The sequence below is a fragment of the Trachinotus anak genome, unplaced genomic scaffold, assembly GCF_046630095.1.
Source record: "Trachinotus anak isolate AG129_WGS33_773 ecotype Australia unplaced genomic scaffold, CSIRO_AGI_Tana_v1 ptg000014l, whole genome shotgun sequence".
In the NCBI taxonomy this organism is placed as follows: Eukaryota; Metazoa; Chordata; class Actinopteri; order Carangiformes; family Carangidae; genus Trachinotus; species Trachinotus anak.
The window spans coordinates 3,256,071-3,277,658 of NW_027273865.1; the positions used below are offsets into that span (position 1 = coordinate 3,256,071).

Here is a 21,588-nt window from a genome sequence, read left to right on the forward strand (position 1 = left end):
TAGCTCCTAGCTCCTAGCATGCTAGCACACAGCTGCTGTGTTCAGATGTTTTCAGCCTATTAGATCTGCCGAATGCTGACTTGCTATGAGTGTACAGTGTGTTTGCTGGTTTGTACAGAGATGATGTTTGTTAACAGGCTTTGTTTTCTGTACATGAGCTGTTAGCTTCTAGGGCTACGCTACTTCCTGTGCCTGTAACTGCTCAGACTCCAGCAGAGTGTTGTAGCAGTCACTGGCTGTTGAGCCAAGCTGCAGACTAACAGAGTTATATCATACTACAACTCACAACAATCCTACAGAGAATCTGATGCCAGCACCAAATCCCCAAAATACAGGCACAAACAAGAACCACCCAAAGAGCAATACTAGCAATACTACCCCCCTCTGTAGTTACCAGTGGTACCACCTGTAGTCACAGTGCTGTTTTAATAAAGTATAAAACAGACAGGGTGTCGTCTGAAGCTGACTGGTGGACAGACATTTTCACCAAACAGCTTCTTTGAGGTGTTTCCCTCCTCATCTCCTGGTGTGTTGTCACCACCATGACCTGAAACACAGGTTGGACACAGGACACCTCTCCTCAGAGTATGTTGTAAAGATTCGACAGCTGTGCGTCATGGCTCCTTTATGACCATGTGTGTTTACCCATAACACCCTTCAATGTGTGGATCTGCAGAGATGTTTACATGTGTCTTTGCAGCCATAGTCATCTAGACTCTGTTGTTGTCTGACCTTTAAGGTTGCTCCATTATGGCAAAAATCATAATCGCAATTATTTTGATCAATATTGAGATCATGATTATTTCACACAATTAGATAGATAAATAAAGAAAAACGATTTTAAAACAAAAAGTATTGTGTCTATGGTTTTGGTGGGCAATGAAATCTATTGCAAAGCAGAATGCAGCACAATAATCGTTTTATTTCCATTATGTTGTTTTGATAATTGTTGGTTGCCAAACTTGTAATTGAAAATAGAGTTAGATTAATCACATTCTGTCTGAATTCATTTGACCTTGAAATGTAATTGATCTCATTTACAGAGGCTCCCTTAGTTTTATTAATCTAATCTAATCTTATCTGCTCTCCTCATGTTTGACTGTGGTTGGACTCGAATCCACAACCTTTGAATCTCTGTTCCTGTGCTTAATGGTCTTCACACTGCACCTCACAGACAGATTTGCTCTAAAGGGCCCAGAGTTATATTCACAGAGGTGCAGTTAATCAATAATTCACAAGTTCACCATTCTTAGTCTCTCCTATCATTATGTTATTTTGTCTTTCTTTAGGGGTTGTGCTGTTTGGGGGATAATTGTGCTCTAAGTTGTGGAGCGACAGTTCCCATAATGTTAACAGGAAGTATAATGTGAGTGAGCTGGGGGCCCTGTCTCACCAGCAGCAGCTGTGGTCAGCTGTGTTCAGCTCCTGTCTGCAGGGAATCATGATGTTCAGACAGCATCACTGGATCACTGTGATACCAAAGGAAACTTAAAATCAGGAGGATTCTGAATGAAGTTCTGCAGCCTCTTTTCCTCTGGAGCTTTACTTTGAAGGGACATCATTGTGTTCAGACGTGTGCAAAACAAACTGTGGTGATTAGACTCTCAGTGTTTTACAGGATCTTCATCTCACTGCTGCAGCTTAACCCAGGTCCAGGACACATCTGTCACTGTCACCTCACACTGTCTTTGTCTCATGTCTGTCCCTCTGTGTCCTCCTGTGGACGTGTCTCACAGTTTGAATCCCTGGTCTAGACTTTGTAGCTTTCAGCTGGTCTCCAGGTCTGACCCCTGCTTTAAGAGCAAGAACCAGCTCCAGCACACACTGGAGAACGTGCAGCTCATCCTGCCACCCTGGTCCTGGTGTTCTGGCGGTTGTGCCTGGACCACACCCAGCGGGGCGCTCAGAGACCCAGGAGTCCTCGCCTCGGTCCGTCACACTATCGCTGTCCTTTCCGCTCCCATTGTTTGTGTCCAGCAGCTTCCGCGATGCCCTGCGACCCTCTTGAAGAAAACAGATTGTATGTGAGCGCCACCGGGCTCCGCGTGCGTTTCCTGAGACTGCCGCCGGGGCTGCTGGGTATTTATGGAACCAGCACTACTGAATCACTTCCCACTCACTCCGCACACTGAGCACCAGTGTGTCTGTGTGTTTTCCTTAGTGTTTGTGTGTGTGTTTAGTACTTTCCTTTATGCTCACTCTTATGGAAGGTGTGTGTGTGTGTGTGTGTGTGTGTGTGTGTGTGTGTGTGTGTGTGTGTGTGTGTACTTGTACTTGCTACGTAGTAAGGACCAAAAAAAGTATTTTACTAACAGAGTGAGGACATTTTGGGAAAGTGAGGACATTTTGGCCAGTCCTCACTTTTTGAGACACCTTCAAATCACATTTTGAGGGTTAAGACTTGGTTTTAGAGTTATGGTTAGAATTAGGTTTAGATTAAGGTTTGGGTTAGGGTTAGGGTTAGGAACTCAGTTGTGATGGTTAGGATAAGGGGCTAGGGAATGCATTATGTCAATGAGTGTTCTCACAAAGATAGAAGTACAAGTGTGTGTGTGTGTGTGTGTGTGTGTGTGTGTGTGTGTGTGTGTGTGTGTGTGTGTGTCTATCTATTTCTGGCTGCAGCAGTGTGTCCTGAGCTGGTGAGACTGGAAACCAACAGCATGAACAACATCCGCTCCCAGTACACCTCATGCACACACACACACACACACACACGCACGCACCTTTTTCCAGTGTGATTCTTAGTTATTAGTTAGAGAGATAGATACATACTTTATTAATCCCTTGGGAAAATTCAAAGTTTAAAAACAATTAAAAAAATTTATCACCAATGTCTGATAAAAAAGTAAAGTAAAAGTAGACATTAATCACAATCTCTTAGTGTTATATTCTATTTATGTGATTGATACATTCAGGTGTATTTTAATGTCGACAGTTATTTTAAATGTCCTCCAGACGTGTTTAAACTCTGGTGTGATTCATATTTTTTCTTAACGCAGTTTTCAACCATAAAAAATGAAAAAAAATCCAAAAACTGGTCTGAAGCTCACCTACTCTGAAACCTGGACCAGGCCTTGTGCCCCGCCCACTCCGCTGCAGCGGTGTGATCCTTCCGTCCTCTATAATCCACTTTGAGCTTTGCCCTGTGTGTGGGTTTATTGTGTCTCTGAGAAAACAGCTGCTGCTTTTGTTGGTTTCTAACATGAAGAAAGACTGAACACAACTTCTGTTTGTGTTGGGACGAAGACAAGATCATTCCTTTAGTTCACATAGAGGATTAGTTACCTTCACCTTCAGCACCTTTACACCCTCACAGGAAATAAACCAGCAAAATAAATACAGAAGAAATTTAAACTGCCTCATAATAACATTATGTTTTTTTGTTGAAATTGCAACACTCTGCTGTCTTTGTGTTGTGTTCAGATAAATGAGGAAGGTGTCAGGTCCATGACTACACTCCTCCAGTATCAACTCCATCTGTACACATTTGGTCCTCTTGATGTTTCAGATATATGTAAATAATTGTTCTGTAGAGAGAGGACTTGAATACAGAGACACTGTCAGTTTTTAAAGATAACCCGGCTTCCAGACCAAAAAGTGTCCTACAGTTCTGAGAGATTGGAGTTTATATTCAAATCGAAGACTTTTTTCAGTCATATGTTAAGGTCTCTTTCACCACAAGTTTGTCCTTTAACTTTTAAGCCTTTTTAAAAGTCAGAATCATGAGAAAAGAGCTTGAATATCATCTCTCATCCTACTACTTCACAGAATGAACAAATCTGGATCCTTGATCCTGATAGATGTAAAACCTGGGTTTTCAAAGTTTTCTGATTTAGTATTTTTACTAATCTGTTTAAAGTGTGTCGGGCTGTCCACTTCCTGTCTCCACTGGTGGATTCACACGGATCCTCCAAGATAAAGTTTTAGAGAACAGGTCGTCATGATGGAGAATGACATTGTTATCAGTACTTCCACATTCAGAGCTGTCATGATAAGAGGAGCAGAATCATCACAGGAGGCAGATCTGAGTCTAAGTCACTGAGAAGTTTTCCATGAATCATTACAGAGAGCAGACTGTGACCTGGTCTCTGCTCCTGTTAATGTTTGATGAGTTTATGTCTTAATGGTTAATGGCTGTGGGACCATGTGACACCAGCTGCTTTATAACTGGGTGGGACCTGATGTCCTTAGGCTTAACTGTAGCCCTTAATTATGTTTAAAACCTGCCAGCCAATCAAAGGGCAGGGTTTTCTTTTACTATGGTCAGGTTAGATAAGAGTCGACTCGACGACTGAGTCCAGGGAGGTTCAGATGATCCTTGAGGTCTGAAGCATGAGCGACACCTGGCAGCCAGTCAGAGATGAGCAGTGTCTGTTGCCATGGCATAAAGTCAGGTGTTGAAAAGCAGAAGTGGTTCCTGGTTAAACTTTACCTTTTGGACTCAGTGTTTGGGTGTGAGTGAAACAGTGTGGATCATTAGAAGGGTCAGTTTGGGTGTGTACAAAAAAGACAAACAGGCAGTGTCAACCCTGTGATAGACTGGACACCTGTCCAGGTTGTGAACCAAATGTAATCAATGAGTCCTCGCCTAATGTTAGCTGGGATTGGCTCCAGCTCCATTCCTGTTTGGTCAGACAGGCTTCACCAGCTAAACCTGTTTTGTTTGTTTTTTGTGATTTCGTGGAGTTTGTGGTGACGTCTGTTTTCTGCTGGGAGCCGGGCATTAGCAGAATCCATTTCTAAGCTAATGTTAGCTAGTGTTGCAGCACTTGGGAGCAAGCATAAACATCACATAGAAATTATTCACGGGTTGTTATAGGCAAATAAGAAGATCACATTTTTAAAGTTACATTACAGTCTGATCACACAGTGGCATTAATATGTGAAAACTGCTTCAGACTGTTACATTTGGTACTTTTAAGATGAATCTGCTAGTGGGTGTTGCACTGACTTCCAGTCCAGTGGTTTGGACAATTATAAAAGTGACTCTTGTGTCTCTGGTTGAGGAGGATGAACCAGTCCTCTATAGGAAGCAGAAAACAGCAGATTGTAACTTCCACCTCCTCTGTCCTCGTCCTGAACTGAAGTGGGCATCTTTCAGGGGGCGGAGGAGGCGGATGTGTTTCCATGGTGACTGTACGTCACCAAGTGTTTGCTTCGGTCGGGACCTTTGTGTTATCTGAGCAGCTGTCATAAAGACTGTCTCAGAGAGGGTGGAGTCTTATCAGCAGCTCAAAGGCTAAAAATGGGACCACAACAGTGTGTCTGAACACAACAGAGGCTTCTTCAGGTGTGATCAGTGTGACCAAGATGCTGCACTGTGAGTATGTCATGAGAACAAGAAGAGAACTGGACCGCAACGTATTTCAAATTCACATCAGTGACTGATAGTTGAGTCATTAATAATATATTAAATTAAACTGGGGTCAAATATCAGGCAATCAATTTATAACTGATGGTTTTAATTTATCAGTTTGATTTAGATTTATAAACTAAACTTTATTTTTTTTTAAAAGAAGGAAAAGTTCCTTAGGATACATGACAGTTTCAGTTAATGTATGGAGCGCAGTGATGAATTATTAACTTTGGTTAAATTTGCTTGGATACACATGTGAAGTATTCTCCTCAAATGAAATAGATGAGCAGCTTTCTTATAGCAACTCTAATCACTCCTGAGGCAGCCGATTATTAATCATTGATTATATTTGTTTGATTTTGAAATGACAGTTTTCCTCTGCAGAGTCGTTAAACTGTCTTTGTAGCTTGTGTATTAACAAGTCTTTATGATTATCATGACCCAACTCTTCGGCCGTGAAAAATGGAGGGAAATGCACACAGTTGTACTTGAAATAAAGACAAATCACATTTATTTACATAAAAGAAACACACAAACTAAGTGTATGTGTGAAAGGGTGCCAAACTAAAGAAACCATGTGGTGCAAAGGGGAGATCCAGAGATGGAGTGAGAGAGAGAAAATGTGGATGGTTGATCCTACATTCATTCTGGATGGACTGGTCAGCTCCACCCAGTGGCACTAATGCAAACTCCACCCACTAAGACCTGAAGAAAGTCAAAACACAAGCTGCCACCAACTCAACCAACAACCCCAGAGACCATGGCAGGGCTAGAGGAACAGGGTGGTGGTGCTGGAGTTAGTGACTTCAACAGTTATTCCTGCATCTTAACTTTACCTAAACAAAGGATATGACTGTTGATGTGTTTCGGAAACCTCAGCAGAAATAGACTCAACACTTTTGTCAGTGTGCAGTGAAAATACAGCAGAAATTCAGTTTCAGCTCTTTGACTTTTATCCTAAGTTTGTTTTGAAGATGGCTCTGACTGTCCTGGTCTGTGCAGGTCAGTTTGGGTCAGTGCCATCAGTCAGCTGGACTAAATGGACTAACTCACCTATACTGCCTGTTGAGCTCTGGTTGTAGACTTTTTTGACTGGACTCTAGAAATTATTCAGGATTTTGATGTTATAGAATCTGGGTGTGTCTGGTCACAGGTCGGGGATTTGTCTGTCACAGCTTCTGTCTTTCACTGGTCTTTCAATAACTGATGTCATCTGGCTACAAAGCACATTTCCCATTACTAACTCTCTCTCCCTCCCCAGGTTCCTCCCTCCCTGTCCCTCCTGCCCCAGCTACATCATGCCCATCCTCAAGAACCTCCCAGTGCGCCTGAAAGGTGGTGGTCCAACTCTAGACAACACTTTGATCCTCCGCAGGATGAGCCTCAACATTACCCATCACCATCACAACCCCTTTGACGACAACGACAGCATCCATGACAGCAGCGGCCATGGCAACCACTGGTCACCCGGCAACTCTCTACTGGATGGTGACGTGCCAAGGGACCGCAACCCGTTTGAGGATGAGGAGGACGAGAACGAGGCCAACGAGGGGAAAAAGGGAAGTGGTGGAGGAGGAGGAGGTTCAGCGAAGAGTTCCTTTAAGTTTAAGTCCCCACTGAAGACTCTGGGAAAGCTGGGGAAGACCCTGAGAGCATCGGGGAGGAGCAAAGGAAGCGCAACCCCCTCTCCACAGGGGTCGCTGCAGGGAACCCCTTCACCTGCAGAGAAGAAGAAGAGGGGGAGGAGGAGCTCTGAAGGAAGTCTGCTCAGGTAAAGTTTGATTAAAACCTAGTGAGATTGATGAAAGTTGAAGGTAAAGAGGGATGATGGGAGATTGTTTTAGTTATCAGGCAACTATTTTGAGATAAAAAGGAACAAGGGAGCTTGTTAAGGTAGAGGGGACTCATGGGAGATTGTTTAGGCAAAGAGCTACGGTAGGACTTTCAAGGTAAAGAGGAACAAGGTGGTCTCTCTATTGTAAACAGCAAAGTTCGTTGAGTTTAAGGGAGATTGAGGGAAGTGATGAGGGAAGGAGAGTTTATGAGAGTTTGCTGAGGTGAGGAGGGGTCAGCTGACTTTGTTGATGTAACAGAGGTTGTGCAGAGTCTGTATCATTTCTTTCTCCATGTCCCTCCTAGGTTTGCAGGGAAATATCGCGACACCCTCAGCTCCTATAAAGAGTCTTTCACCAACGGTGAGCTGAACTGTTCGGAGAGCGAGTGCGACTCCACCAGCCGCCGCCTGTCCTTCATGAAGATGGTGGGTCTGGGGAAGCTGAAGAGGGAGTCCATGGCCGACCACTCATCCCAGGGCCCTGAGGAGCAGCTGGTGCAGGAGGAGGTGGTGGAGGAGGTCAAACCTAGAGAGCCCCTTTCAGGTAAGACAAAAACCAAGAGGGCGTACCTAACACATGAGGATGTACTGAGTTTTCTCATCATGTCATTTCCATCAGTGAACTCACAGGGATTATTGTGTGAATGTAGACTGTACAGAGGTTGGTGTTTGTTGTCTAGTCTTTGACCTCATCACTGCCCACAAGGAAACCCCAGCTCAGCACAGTAGAGAGTGGGGAGTGGCAATAATAACTTCCCCCCCGGGAAACAATGGCCCATTCCCAATGTCCGGATTTCACCACACTACAAGTCCTGTGTGTTGAGGATTGTCCAGACCCACAATACATCAAGACCAAAGCTGACTTTCTGTTTGCCCAGACAGACACAAGAAAATGATCCACAATCCAAAGTGACATTGATGTGATTATGTAAAAATAAAAATAAAAAAAAGTTTATTGATGTTTTGTTCAGGTTTTGTTTTGCACAAACCTTAAAGAGCATGAACAGACCGGATCACTGGGATTTGATGGACTAGGATCCTCAGACCAGATCTGTTATGAAAGTGTTAGCAGCCCATTGGCCAAAACACTCTTGAGTGTTTTCCCTTCAGTCTTCACCGGTAGTTTTACATGATTGTTCACAAATGTTCTGCAGCCACCAGACACTCGTCTCATGAACATCCCAGTATGTGACCTTGTCACATCAGACACTCCCCAACAGGAAGAGAGACAACAACAGGTTTTTGACATCATCAGTACTTTAAGCATTTCATGCAACCATAACTGGTGCAGGTCACTGTCTGTGTGTGAACAGTGAACTGGACCAGTCAACTGGAGTCAAGAATACCTCGTGGTTGTTATGAGGGAGGAGCACCATTCTTTCACTTTCTCCTCTGAGATTTAACAGTCTGGGGATCAAACCTCTCTAACCTGGGCCAACATGGAGCTGTGAGCAGTTTGTCATGACTGTAGAGCTGCAGTCTCTCTCTGTCTCCTTGTCTGTTAAAATTGTCGTCCAGTTTTATCGTCCAGTTTGTTTTCACACCAGCCTGACTGATCTTATCATCATGTGTCGAGCTATTTTAGACCCCGCCGCCGACAGTGAACCGGGGGTGAGGGGGAGAGAGAGAGAGAGAGAGAGAGAGAGGTCAGTGAAGGCGACCTTGCAGCCAACTGGGTTACATGGAGATGCTGTAATTCTCCAGGAGTTTTGACGAGGACTCTGGAATGTATATGGGAAATGTGTGTGTGTGTGTGTGTGTGTGTGTGTGTGTGTGTGTGTGTGTGTGTGTGTGTGTGTGTGTGAGATCATAACTATTGGGCTGGTCCTGGAAATTTTTTAAGGGCGTCTATTGTTTATCGCACCCTGTTTACTCTCCTATTTTCTAATGAATGATTCAAGTGTGTGTGTGTGTGTGTGTGTGTGTGTGTGTGTGTGCTCTCAGTTCCTCCACACCCTTGTTTACATGTTAAACAGTCGCTCTGCTTTATAACTCCCACTGTCACATCAGTGAACTGTGTATGTCAACATCTACTGTCATTATGAATTAATTTATCAATAATTTCTCAATGAATTGTTTGGTTTATAAAATGTCCATCACAGTTCAAACTTCTCAAACCAATTGATCAGTGATCGACACTGTGAATGTTGCAGCTCTGATGTTATGAACACTCACATATTCAGGCTCAGTCCACCCTGGATATCTGAGGCTGATACACATTAGTAAGTGAGAGTTTATAGAATAGATAATGGTTTATTCATCATCTTTTATTTTTTGACTTTTTTTTTTGACAGTTTGTAAAAACGTGATTGATTTGTCAAACATTGTCAGACTGATAATGACAGAAGTTGTGGATTAACTGGACAGTTGTGACATTGGTGTTTCAAGGTTTAACTGAAGGTGTCAATGTTAAAGTGAAGATGAAGAGGAGACACTGAAGAGCTCGAGCTGAGTTTATTTATGACACCAACAACCAGAACCAATGACACAGTGAAGGGAAACACACAAAAAAGAATGTACAACCTGTCAGGTTTTATCCCAGCAGCTCTCATCTCCACACACACACACCCACACACACACACACACACACACACACACACACACGCACTGTACAGCAGCAGTTTAAAGAGACTAACATGGTGACAGACCAGTGTGTTTGTTGTTAAATGTTCTGTTTTGAGTCCTGAGGCTCAATGTGATGAACACACACTCTGCTGTGTGACGTATGATGATGATGATGATGATAACACTGAGGAAAAAAACAGTCAGCCAGTGTACAGTCAGTGTAGTTTTATATCTCTTCTCTCAGGTTTCTCTCTGGAGCTCTAGTAACAACAGGTCAGTTGTCAGCCAATCAGAAGAGAAGAGCATAAAGTGCAGAGAAAGTTCTGGATGTCAGATCAGGGTTTGTTTTCAGATGCTGATAAACCACCATGTCAGCAGATCAGGTTACTGCTGCGTGTGTTTGTGTGTAAATGGTACATAACAGTGATGCAGGTACAAATAACCCTGACTCCTTTACTTCTGTTTAGCAGACAAAAAATGCACACACACACACACACACACAGTCCAGTACATCAGATCATAACATCAGTGATAAAATAAACAATTGATTTTGTGGTGTGTTTCATTGCATCAGGATGCTGCAGCTTCCACACACTTCACTGATTAAAAGGTTCTGTTGCTTCATCTGCTCTTTGAACAGAAGTCCACACTAAATGAGCGCTGCAAAAAGGAAAAGTTTAATCATATCATTCATTAAAATCCCCAGAAAATTAAGTGTCTGATGAGCTGTGACAGTGGAAGGTGATGCCTTCAAATGTCTGCAACATTTTTGCTTAATTACACAGTTTAACAGAATATTTGCAGATTAATTTCAAACCTAATCAAACAGCTGTAGTCTGCATCAGCTCAGCCTGACACAATCATTCCTTATGTTTGATGATGTTTCTGTGGTGAGTTCAGGTGTTTCAGGGCGTCTGAGAGTCTGTGGCAGTCCTCATGGTTCACTTCACGCTTTCTGCAGTCTTATGTAAGCAGATAAACATCAGTTGCACATCTGCACCGAAGGCATGCAGCAGCACAACAGCATCAAACATCCAACACATCCATCTGCACAATCCGTTCTGCATGGGCGGTGGATGAACCTAAGCTCCATCATCCTCCTGCAGGTTTGATGGTTATCAAGGAACGTCAACAAGCTCTGAACCGTCAGTAAATCAAGATAAGCACAGAGGTTAACATCATTTTTTTACCTGATGGAGGTAAAAAAAAACATAAAGCAGTGCAGAGCTCCACCAAGGCCAGTGTCAAACAACATGGAGTGGGAATAAAAATCATCCCAGGACTTTTGACTTGGACTGTCCCAGCAAAACCCACCTGGAGACACCCTCACCTGTGTCAGACTGTTAGAGTCATGTAGAGGACCACGTTCCATCCCTGCACTGAGTTCAGTGGAAATTGGTTCAGTATGTTTCGTGTGATCCCGCTGTCAAACACAAAAACAGATTCGGGTGAACACATAACTTAAGAGCATCCATCCATCCACTATTTATACCACTTATCTAGCTATATAGCTGACATTGGGCAAGGGCTATGTCAGGGTTAAGTCTATCACAGGGCTGACACGCAGAGACAAACAACCAGTCACGCTCACATTCACACCTACAGTTGAAACCAGAAGTTTACATGCACTATATAAAAGGGCACATAACCTTTTTTTCTCACCGTCTAACATTAAATCAGATTAAACTTTTCCTGTTTTTGCTCAATTAGGATTACCAAAATTATTTCTATTTGCTAAATGCCAGAATAATGAGAAAAAGATTTTTTTTTAGACAATTTTTATTACTTTCTTCAAAGTCAGAAGTTTACATACACTAAGATTACTATGCCTTTAAACAATTTGGGAAAGCCCAGATGATGATGTCATGTCTTTGGAAGCCTATGATAGGTTTATTGACAACATTAGAGGCACACCTGTGGATGTATTTTAAGGCACACCTGAAACACACTGCTTCTTTGTGTAACATAATGGGAAAATCAAAAGAAATCAGCCAAGATATCAGGAAGAGAATTGTGGACTTGCACAAGTCTGGTTCATCCTTGGGTGCAATTTCCAGATGCCTGAAGGTGCCATGTTCATCTGTTCGAACAATTATACGCAGGTATAAACACCATGGGAATGTCCAGCCATCATACCGCTCAGGAAGGAGACAGGTTCTGTGTCCCAGAGATGAACGTGCTTTGGTCCGAAATGTGCATATCAACCCAAGAACTAAAGCAAAAGACCTTGTGAAGATGCTGGCTGAAGCTGGTAAGAGTGTGTCATTATCAACAGTGAAACGAGTCCTGTACCGACATGGGCTGAAAGGCCACTCTCCCAGAAAGAAGCCATTACTGCAAAAGAAACATAAAAAAGCCAGATTACAGTTTGCAAATGCACACAGGGACAAAGACCTTAATTTTTGGAGACATGTCCTGTGGTCTGACGAAACTAAAATTGAACTTTTTGGCCATAATGACCATCGTTACATTTGGAGGGAAAAGGGGGAAGCTTGCAAGCCTGAGAACACAACTGTGAAATATGGGGTGGCAGCATCATGTTGTGGGGTTGTTTTGCTGCAGGAGGGACTGGTGCACTTCACAAAATAGATGGCATTCTGAGGAAAGAACATTATGTGGAAATACTGAAGCAACATCTCAAGACATCAGCCAGGAAGTTAAAGCTTGGGCGCAAATGGGTTTTCCAAATGGACAATGACCCCTAATACTGCCAAACTGGTTACAAAGTGGCTTAAGGATAACAAAGTCAATGTTTTGGAGTGGCCATCACAAAGCCCTGATCTCAATCCTATTGAAAATGTATGGGCAGAGCTGAAAAGGCATGTGCGAGCAAGGCGGCCTACAAACTTGGCTCAGTTACGCCAGTTCTGTCAGGAGGAATGGGCCAAAATTCCTGCAAACTATTGTGAGAAGCTTGTGGAAGCATATCCAAAACGTTTGACCCAAGTCATACAGTTTAAAGGCAATGCTACCAAATACTAATGAAATGTATGTAAAGTTCTGACTCTCAAGAAAGTAATAAAAAATTGTCTAAAAAATTATCTCTCTCATTATTCTGGCATTTAGCAAATAGAAATAATTTTGGTAATCCTAATTGACCAAAAACAGGAAAAGTTTAATCTGATTTAATGTTAGACAGTGAGAAAAAAAAGGTTATATGCTTTTTTATATAGTATATGTAAACTTCTGGTTTCAACTGTACATGTGCATGTCTTTGGATTGTGGGAGGAAGCTGGAGTACAGTACCGAGGCAGCAGTGCCACTGCACCACCGTGCCAAGTCACAGGTCACTTGTGAGCAACTTCAGTCCCCATCTCTACATCATGCACACCTCAGGAAGGTTAGCAGTTGCTATCACAGAGGCAAACAACCAATTAAATAAACACTGAGTACTGGTAGTGACTTTCAGTCAGAAGTCTGAGACCTGCTGAAAATGTTTTCTTTTTCCTCATAGAACCACAGTCTTTCTCTAACTTCACCCTGAAGTACATGACGTGTAAAAAAACAAAGTCATTTTATTGAGTTCCTACTGTTCTGATTCAGTCTGTGGTTCATAGTGTCCAGTATTTCTCAGAGCGGATGATGTCAGAATACTCCTGAAATAAATCCAGGACTTTATCTCCTTAACTAGTCTGAAGTGAATCAGCTTGTTGTCAATAAACACAAGCTACCATCATGTTGAACGATGGGTGTAATAAACCATAATTATCTTTGAACTGAGAAGTGCGTGCATGCATGCGTGTGTGTGTGTGTGTGTGTGTGTGTGTGTGCATGTGAGAAACAGCTGTGATGTGTTGTGGGTAAGACAGCCCAAGTAGAAAAGTGAGTTGTTGTGAAATCAAATATTTGTCTGAGCTTGTGTTTAGAGGAAACACTGTTGTGTCATCTTGTTTGTGTGTCTGATATGTTGTGTGTCTTTGTACCACTACACAACATCAGTGGTGATGTGATGCTGCTGCACAAACCGAGAGTTAAACTTGTCTCATTAACTGTGAAGAAACATCTGTACTATCTGTTCCTCACATCTGTATAAAGACAAACAGATGTGAAAGGTCATGTTCGAGTCACCTGGTGTAACGGTGGTTGAGATGTTTTACAGCTGTAGAGTGAGGTTGTAACTAACTGTGCTAACATCTGCACATCTGTAACTGACATCTGCACATCTGTATCTGAAGTCTGCACATCTGTAGCTAACATCTAACACAACAGGGTTATCACATTGTTAAAGCTGCAGGTGGGACGACATCACACTGATCCCACACTGAAACTGTTCACTGGTTGTGTATTTGGTCTTGTTAGATTCTTTGTTGTGTGTGTGAAGGAATGAATTTATCAAACATCTGGATGTGACTAAAATCAGGTGGGTTTGAGACTGACAGCTCAGTCTTACACCTGTAACACAAGTGTCTTTGTTAGTGTCAAGCCGACACAGTTATCTCGCTCCCACGTTGTTTTTTCACAACTGCTAAAAGCTTTTCTTGAAATCTTCCACAATTTTCTCAAACCTGTAAACACAAAACTCAGCTGTCAAACCTCATTCACCAGACCTCTGACTCTTCCTGGAAAATCACTCTGTTCATTACACACTACACAAAACCATGACAACACAGTGTTCAGAGCAGGTAGCTGTAGCTAGATTTAGTGTTTTAGCAATTCAGAAAAACTGTACAGAGAATGTGGTCTCCTGGATGCTGATGATCCAGGTGAGACCTCAGGTGAGACTGAGTCAGATTCAGACCTGGAGCTCAGGTGACTTCTTTGTTGGTGCTTCTGTCGCTGGACTCAGTTTGACCTTGAATCAGTCTCTAGGTAGAGTTTATGTTTGAGGTGAAGAGAAGGAGAGAGTGACAAAAGACAAGCCCAGTGTTCCTCTCTCTCTCTCTCTCTCTCTCTCTCTCACACACACACACACACACACACACACACACACACACACATAAATACCAGTGTGGAATTTACCCTTTACAAACTCTTGCCTCTCTCTCTCTCTCTCTCTCTCTGTGTATGTGCGTGTGTGTGTGTGTCATTAATCCATGGTCATGTTACATCAGAGTTCTGTCAGTCCAGACCAGCAGTAGCTCTGCAGGTGGTTTGTGGGCGAGCTGCTGCAGGTCTCAGATAGATGGTGAAATATGAAACAGGACGTTAAAGACTGACAGCCCCTGAACTCACCATGCTCAGGTTCAAGTTGTGCGAACCGTTCACTCAGTGCTGTTGTCAGCTCCACAGTTGTGTAACTCCAGGCTCAGCGTGTTGATAAGAGGCTCACACTCAGGCTTCCAGGTCCGTCACTCACTGACCAACCATCTGCTGCTGGATGACTTCCTGTCAGACACGCCTGCACACCCCACTGATACCACTTATCTGACACATGTGAAGTGGCTTCTGCTCTGACACACACACAGAAACTCCCTCTGGACTGAAACTGCTCCATGAGCCTCCAGAGAGGAAGACCTGAACCCAGAGCGAAACATGGAGGTTTGGTGTCAGCAGTGGTGCAGACAATAACCACAATCAAGGAGATATCACAAAATGTCATGTAAAGTTCTGCATTTTGAATGTTCAAACATAATTGTCCATTTGTTTTTCATGTCATTCATAGTGACGTGAACTTCATGATAAAGCAGCTGTTATCTCCTGCCTCAGGAGAATATCATTTCTAAAATGGAAACATAGATTCAGTACTGTCTGCAGGGGAGATGCACCAATCGATCAGAAAAGGCCGGGTGACAGTGTGATCAGATCACAGATCAGACACAGCATTGAAACTGGTAACTGGTTAATGCTGACTGGTTTTAACATTCACTGGTTTTAATGTTGGCTTGATTTAAGTCATTAAAATAATGATAGTATGAGCCTCAGTTTCAGACTCACACTCAGAAACCTGCAGGTGACAGGCGACAGGATCTCCCTCCTCCCCCCACAGTCTGTATGAACACAAAATAAGGGTCAGAGTTGATCCCAAATCAGTTTGAGTGTATCTCACAGTCAGATGTAAGAACAGTCCTGCGATGCTGAACTCACGTCCTGAGCTACAGAGAGACAGTGAGAGAGACGCTGTTCTGAGGAGACGTCTCAGCTCAGGTGAGAAGCTGCTGAGTCGCAGCTCTGCTCTGACTGAACCAATGAGGACAGGACAAGAGAAAAATGTGAACATAGTGCTCATGTTACATTCTACACACACTCACACAATACTGCTACTGTTCACTCACACACAGAAATGGAACGTGGGTCCAGTCTGAGTGGGTCAATTCCTTTAAGACAAAACCTTTCCTCAGCAAGCAGCTGTTGTATGAGCCTGTGTTACATGTTGTCCTGTAAACTCTGGTGATTCTAGATTCTGTTGGGGCCCTTGGCAGAAATTTGCCAGGGGGCCGCTCCAATCAAATAGTTGGCAACACAGCTTCTGAGAAGCGACTGACATGGGGCCCCTTCAGAGATGTTGTTACAAATCGTCCACTGGTTGTTCAGATGAAGGGAGCTGCATTTTGAGACATTGCTATGGAGTAGAGTTTGTAAGCTCTCATGGGTCCCGTAACAGCCCGGGGACCCAAGCAGTTCACGAGAATCAGATGAACCAGCACAGTACAAAAGATGAAATCCACAGAACAGAGAACAGTGTACAGGAACGTTGAGTCTGTGTGAGAGGAAACCATCTGAGCTGGACCTGGACCTGGACCTGAACTGGATTTAATGCTGTGACCTATGACCTTTTCACTGCTGCAGGAACCAAACTTTACTCTGCCAAACACAAAACATGAAAGTCTCAAATGAGTGTGAGCCGAGATCTTCTGCTCACATTGTTCTCTCTGTGTGTGTGTGTGTGTGTGTGTGTGTGTGTGTGTTCCTGTGTCGACACTGAGGCGGACGAACAAGACAACAACATCTGGAAGTCTCACATCCTCAAAGTTTCTCACCAACACTCACATACACACACACAGCGCTTTTACTTTGAAAGAGTAGCCCTGGCAAAGCCCTCCTCTGACGCAGCAGTTGATGTTGGAGAAGACATCATTTCCTGTCCCACTCTGTGTGTGTGTGTGTCCTTCCTGACAGTGTGTATTATCTGGCGGCTGCAGTATTATGATGTGATGAAAAACTGAGTCATATTTCCTCTGTGATTATCAGCATCATGTCTGTTTCTGCTTCGACTTCATGTCAACTTTATTACATTTATTTTATTCCTTTTTAAGTATTTTAACAAAATATATTCTTAAGTTTATGTGTAAAGTTGAGGTTACTTACTTTTTATCCTCAGTGCAAAGATTAAGGAGGAAAACTAACATTCGGTAATTCACTCGTGGCGACAGATGAGGACAGTCAGCAGGACAGAGACAAAATAAAAGGACAAAACTGGGGAGTGGGATAAAGATACTGTGTGAGGAGAATTAGAGTCAAAACTGGTCTGAACTCACAAACATGAAACATGTTGATCTGATTCAGTGTGACTTCCACTTCCTGAGGATTTCATTATTTCTGATGTCCCTCCAGAATAAACCTCCAGGCTGCAGAACTTCATTCAGATTCCTCCTGTTTTTAAGTTTTCTTCCAGTCATAGCGAGTTATAGTTGTTATAACCACTGGTAACCAGTGTGTTACTGGTTTATATTCAAGTTAACAGAACAACAGGTCACCGGGGCTGTGATGGATGGCTGGGGTGGAGGTGAATGATTAAATCACTGAGCAGAGCGGCTGATGTTAACAGAAATGCTCCGCCCTCTCTGTCAGGTTGGTATGAATGAGCACAGACAATGTCATCACAGTGCTGCTGTGACATCATCACTGCTCTGACAGTCAGAGAGGAACCTCCCTGAACGACCTCACACTGACAGACAGTAAACACTGACCTCAGAGCAGTCCGGTGGTCTCTGGAGGATCTGACTGTGAACTCACCAAGACACATCTGCAGGGATTGAGAATTTTCCCAGAAACACCCGTTACACTTCACTGGATAGAAACTTTTTGTCTCTGTCATCATTGTCACAGGACCTGGTCTCCCTTGTTTCCTGGTCTCCCTTGTGTCTCAGTCATCCTTGTCTCCTGGTCTTCCTTGTGTCCTGGTCTGCCTTGTGTCCTGGTCTTCCTTGTCTCCTGGTCTCCCTTGTTTCCTGGTCTTCCTTGTCTCCGTGTGTCCCTTGTGTCCCAGTCTTCCTTTTCTCCCGGTCCTCCTTGTCTCTAGTCCACGTTGGAAGGAACCAGCTGAACTCCACATGTCATGCTGAGAGTTCTTGTCTGAGACATTAATGGTTTAGATCTCAGATATGTTGTTTGTTCAAGTTATTCCTGCTGAAATGGTGACATGAGAAGCTTTCAGTCAGTGTGCATGGTCATCATCCTGTGTTATCTCAACATACTGAGACCTGAAGATCGGTCTGACATCAGCTCAGTTATGTGTCCCCGCACACACTCAGTGTTTTAAACATCTGGAATATAAACGAGCTGAAAACCTGATCAGTGATTCTGTGGGAACCTCTGTCCCTCTGACCATCCTCCTGAGGGCCGCTTTGATGTTCAAATCAAACAAACCCATCTCCAGAGTTCAGTCAAGTCAGAGGGGACACAGCGCTGAGAGTGTGTGTGTGTGTGTGTGTGCATGTGTGTGTGTGTGCGTGTGTGTGTGTGTGTGTGTGTTGTGTGACTGAAGCATCTGTTAATGCTGACCAGTCAGAATGAAGAGGTTTCTGACTTGCAGATGTCACTCTGCTGCTGCTGAGGACACATCACATACAAATGTTTGTTATATTTTCATTTTAATTACAAGGAAATTTTATTTTCAAAAATATTAACGTGTAAACTACAGCTGAAAGAGAGTCAACAAACCAGAGGCCTTCACCTTTACAACATAATACATGTTCACTGTCATGTGGTGGAGTTTAAATCTGTGTTTTAATCAAGCATCAATCTCCAGGTCTGAAACCTGAAGCATCAACAGTGAAGAGCTAAAAGCTGCAGTTCCTGTAATGACCACTAGAGTCTGGCTCCAACAGTGAGTCAGTCCCCACAGACTCCCATGTTAAAAGCAGCAGTTTGAGCTTTTTATTTTAGTTTTCATTCGTTACTGAGAGACATTTCTCTTATTTTGTTTTCTTCACCAGTGACTGTCTCTGGTCTCATATATGCTGTATCTACTGGATGTGACTTTCATTCTGAAATAATTTACTTGAATGAAGGTATGAATTGGCTGAGAACTGGAGCTGAAGTACTCTGAGAAACTTCAGCTCCAGTTCTCAGCCAATGACTCTGCTTCTGTCTGGAAAGGGCTCAGAAAGATCACAAACTACAAACCTAAACCCCCCCACTCCATTAATGACTTCCGTCTGGCCAACGATCTGAATGAGTTCTACTGCCGCTTTGAAAGACAATGGGACAAGCCTGACACTAACCTCCACATCAGAGCCACATCAGAACCCCCCTCCTCCTCCCCTACCAAAGGAACATCTCTCTCTATCCTGGAGAGAGATGTCAACAGGCTTTTTAAGAAGCAGAACCCCCGCAAAGCAGCCGGTCCTGACTCTGTCTCTCCATCATCCCTGAAGCACTGTGCTGATCAGCTGTCTCCAGTGTTCACAGACATCTTCAACACCTCACTGGAGACCTGCCACGTGCCAGCCTGCTTCAAATCCTCCACCATCATCCCTGTCCCCAAAAAACCAAGGCCCACAGGACTAAATGACTATAGACCCATTGCCCTGACCTCTGTGGTCATGAAATCATTTGAGCGCCTTGTCCTGTCCCATCTCAAATCCATCACTGACCCACTCCTGGACCCCCTGCAGTTCGCCTACAGAGCCAACAGGTCTGTAGACGACGCCGTCAACATGGCTCTCCACTTCATCCTCCAGCACCTGGACTCCTCAGGGACCTATGCCAGGATCCTGTTTGTGGACTTCAGCTCTGCCTTCAACACCATCATCCCGGCTCTGCTGCAGGACAAGCTCTCCCAGCTGAGCGTGCCTGACTCCACCTGCAGGTGGATCACCGACTTCCTGTCTGACAGGAGGCAGCACGTGAAGCTAGGAAAGCACGTGTCTGACTCCCAGACCATCAGCACTGGATCCCCGCAAGGCTGCGTTCTTTCTCCTCTGCTCTTCTCCCTGTACACCAACACCTGCACCTCCAGCCATCAGTCTGTCAAGCTCCTGAAGTTTGCAGACGACACCACTCTCATTGGACTCATCTCTGATGGCGATGAGTCTGCCTACAGGTGGGAGACTGACCGTCTGGTGACCTGGTGCAGGCAGAACAACCTAGAGCTAAATGCTCTGAAGACAGTGGAAATGATAGTGGACTTCAGGAAGAGCCCAGCACCACCCACCCCCATCACCCTGTGTGACTCCCCCGTGGCTACCGTGGAGCATTTTCGCTTCCTGGGAACCACCATCACACAGGATCTCAAATGGGAGCTAAACATCAGCTCCCTCATCAAAAAAGCTCAGCAGAGGATGTATTTCCTGAGGCAATTGAAGAAGTTCAACCTGCCAAGGACTATGATGGTGAACTTCTACACCTCCATCATTGAGTCCATCCTCACCTCCTCCATCACCATCTGGTACGCTGCTGCCACGGAGAGGGACAATAACAGACTGCAGCGTATCATCCACTCTGCTGAGAAGGTGATTGGCTGCAATCTTCCGTCCCTCCAGGACCTGTACACCTCAAGGACTCTGAGGCGTGCAGGGAAGATTGTAGCTGACTCCTCCCACCCTGGACACAAACTCTTTGTGACACTCCCCTCTGGCAGGAGGCTGCGGTCCTTCAGGACCAAAACCTCTCGCCACAAAAATAGCTTCTTCCCATCTGCTATTAGCCTCATCAACAAGGCTAGAGAGCCCCACTGTTGCTGATCAATTGCACCAATCACCAGAAAAAATTCCTTGTATGTGAAAACATACTTGGCAATAAAACTGATTCTGATTCTGATTCTGATTCTGATGAAGGTGCTATATGTAAGTTTTCTCTGCTGCCAAATGTGGCAGAGGGTGGTCGTGATGGTTACTTGCCAGCTCCAGCCACTGCACAATACAAGAGGTTATAACACGTCCTCTGAGCAGCTGCTTCTTCAGGGCAGACTGGAGGTTACAGTGTTGGAAAGTGATGTATCAGACCAGGGCTAGCTTGTTAGCATGCTCACTTCAGTAGAAGAAAATGGAGATAAAACTAAAAGCAAAACATTTGTGTTGTTTTTCACCTCTGTCGACAATAAAGTTTGTTGCTGAACTCACAGCATTTCTGCTAGACTGGAGAGTAAACAGCTACTCATCCTAATGTTAGCTATAGCAACATTTACAGAAAGGTCCTTTAAGTGTCGGAGATCAAATACAGAGTCATTCTCCCACAGGGAGAGACTGTTGTGACTCTATCCCATGTTCACCTGATTGTGTTGATTAAAACTGTATCAGCTGCTACAGACAAACAGCAGCAGCTCTGGTTCTGTCTGCAGCTGAACAAACGTCTGCTGCACTTTGACCTCTGACCTAAAACAGTCTCTGAGTGTCAGCTGGAGGAATCACAAATAAAGTCTGAACCAGTCTCTCTGTGTCCTTCAGTCTTGGAGATCCTGCAGCTGGTGAGGAAGCGGGACCTGTTCCTGGCCGACTCTCACATCCTGGAGCTGGAGCAGGAGTGTAACGAGTCCGCCACCACTGACCGGGGCATCGTGACGCAGCTGGAGGACACCACCAGCCCAGGCGTCAAAGACGGCGGGCGCAGGAAGGCGAAGGACGTGGAACTGCTGTATGAGGAGCTGCAGAAGGAGCTCTGGGCCGTGGTCCGGGAGTCTCTGAGGTCCCCCACAGCTGGGCCGAACCTGGGTCTGGTGGTTCAGGTGAGGACC

At 44.2% G+C, this 21,588-nt stretch overlaps 1 protein-coding gene across 3 annotated transcripts in view; it reads left to right on the plus strand.

The window, feature by feature from the left end:
- LOC139631831 (exocyst complex component 3-like protein 2) overlaps nucleotides 1–21,588 on the plus strand; it is a 51,911-nt gene that overhangs the window by 19,162 nt on the left and 11,161 nt on the right. For all 3 annotated transcript variants that reach the window (XM_071496429.1, XM_071496428.1, XM_071496430.1), the window contains exons 2-4: nucleotides 6,618–7,127; nucleotides 7,496–7,734; nucleotides 21,302–21,579. In XM_071496429.1, the coding sequence (XP_071352530.1) occupies nucleotides 6,655–7,127; nucleotides 7,496–7,734; nucleotides 21,302–21,579 (990 nt within the window). In that variant the 5' untranslated portion in view covers nucleotides 6,618–6,654. The remainder of the gene's footprint in view (nucleotides 1–6,617; nucleotides 7,128–7,495; nucleotides 7,735–21,301; nucleotides 21,580–21,588) is intronic.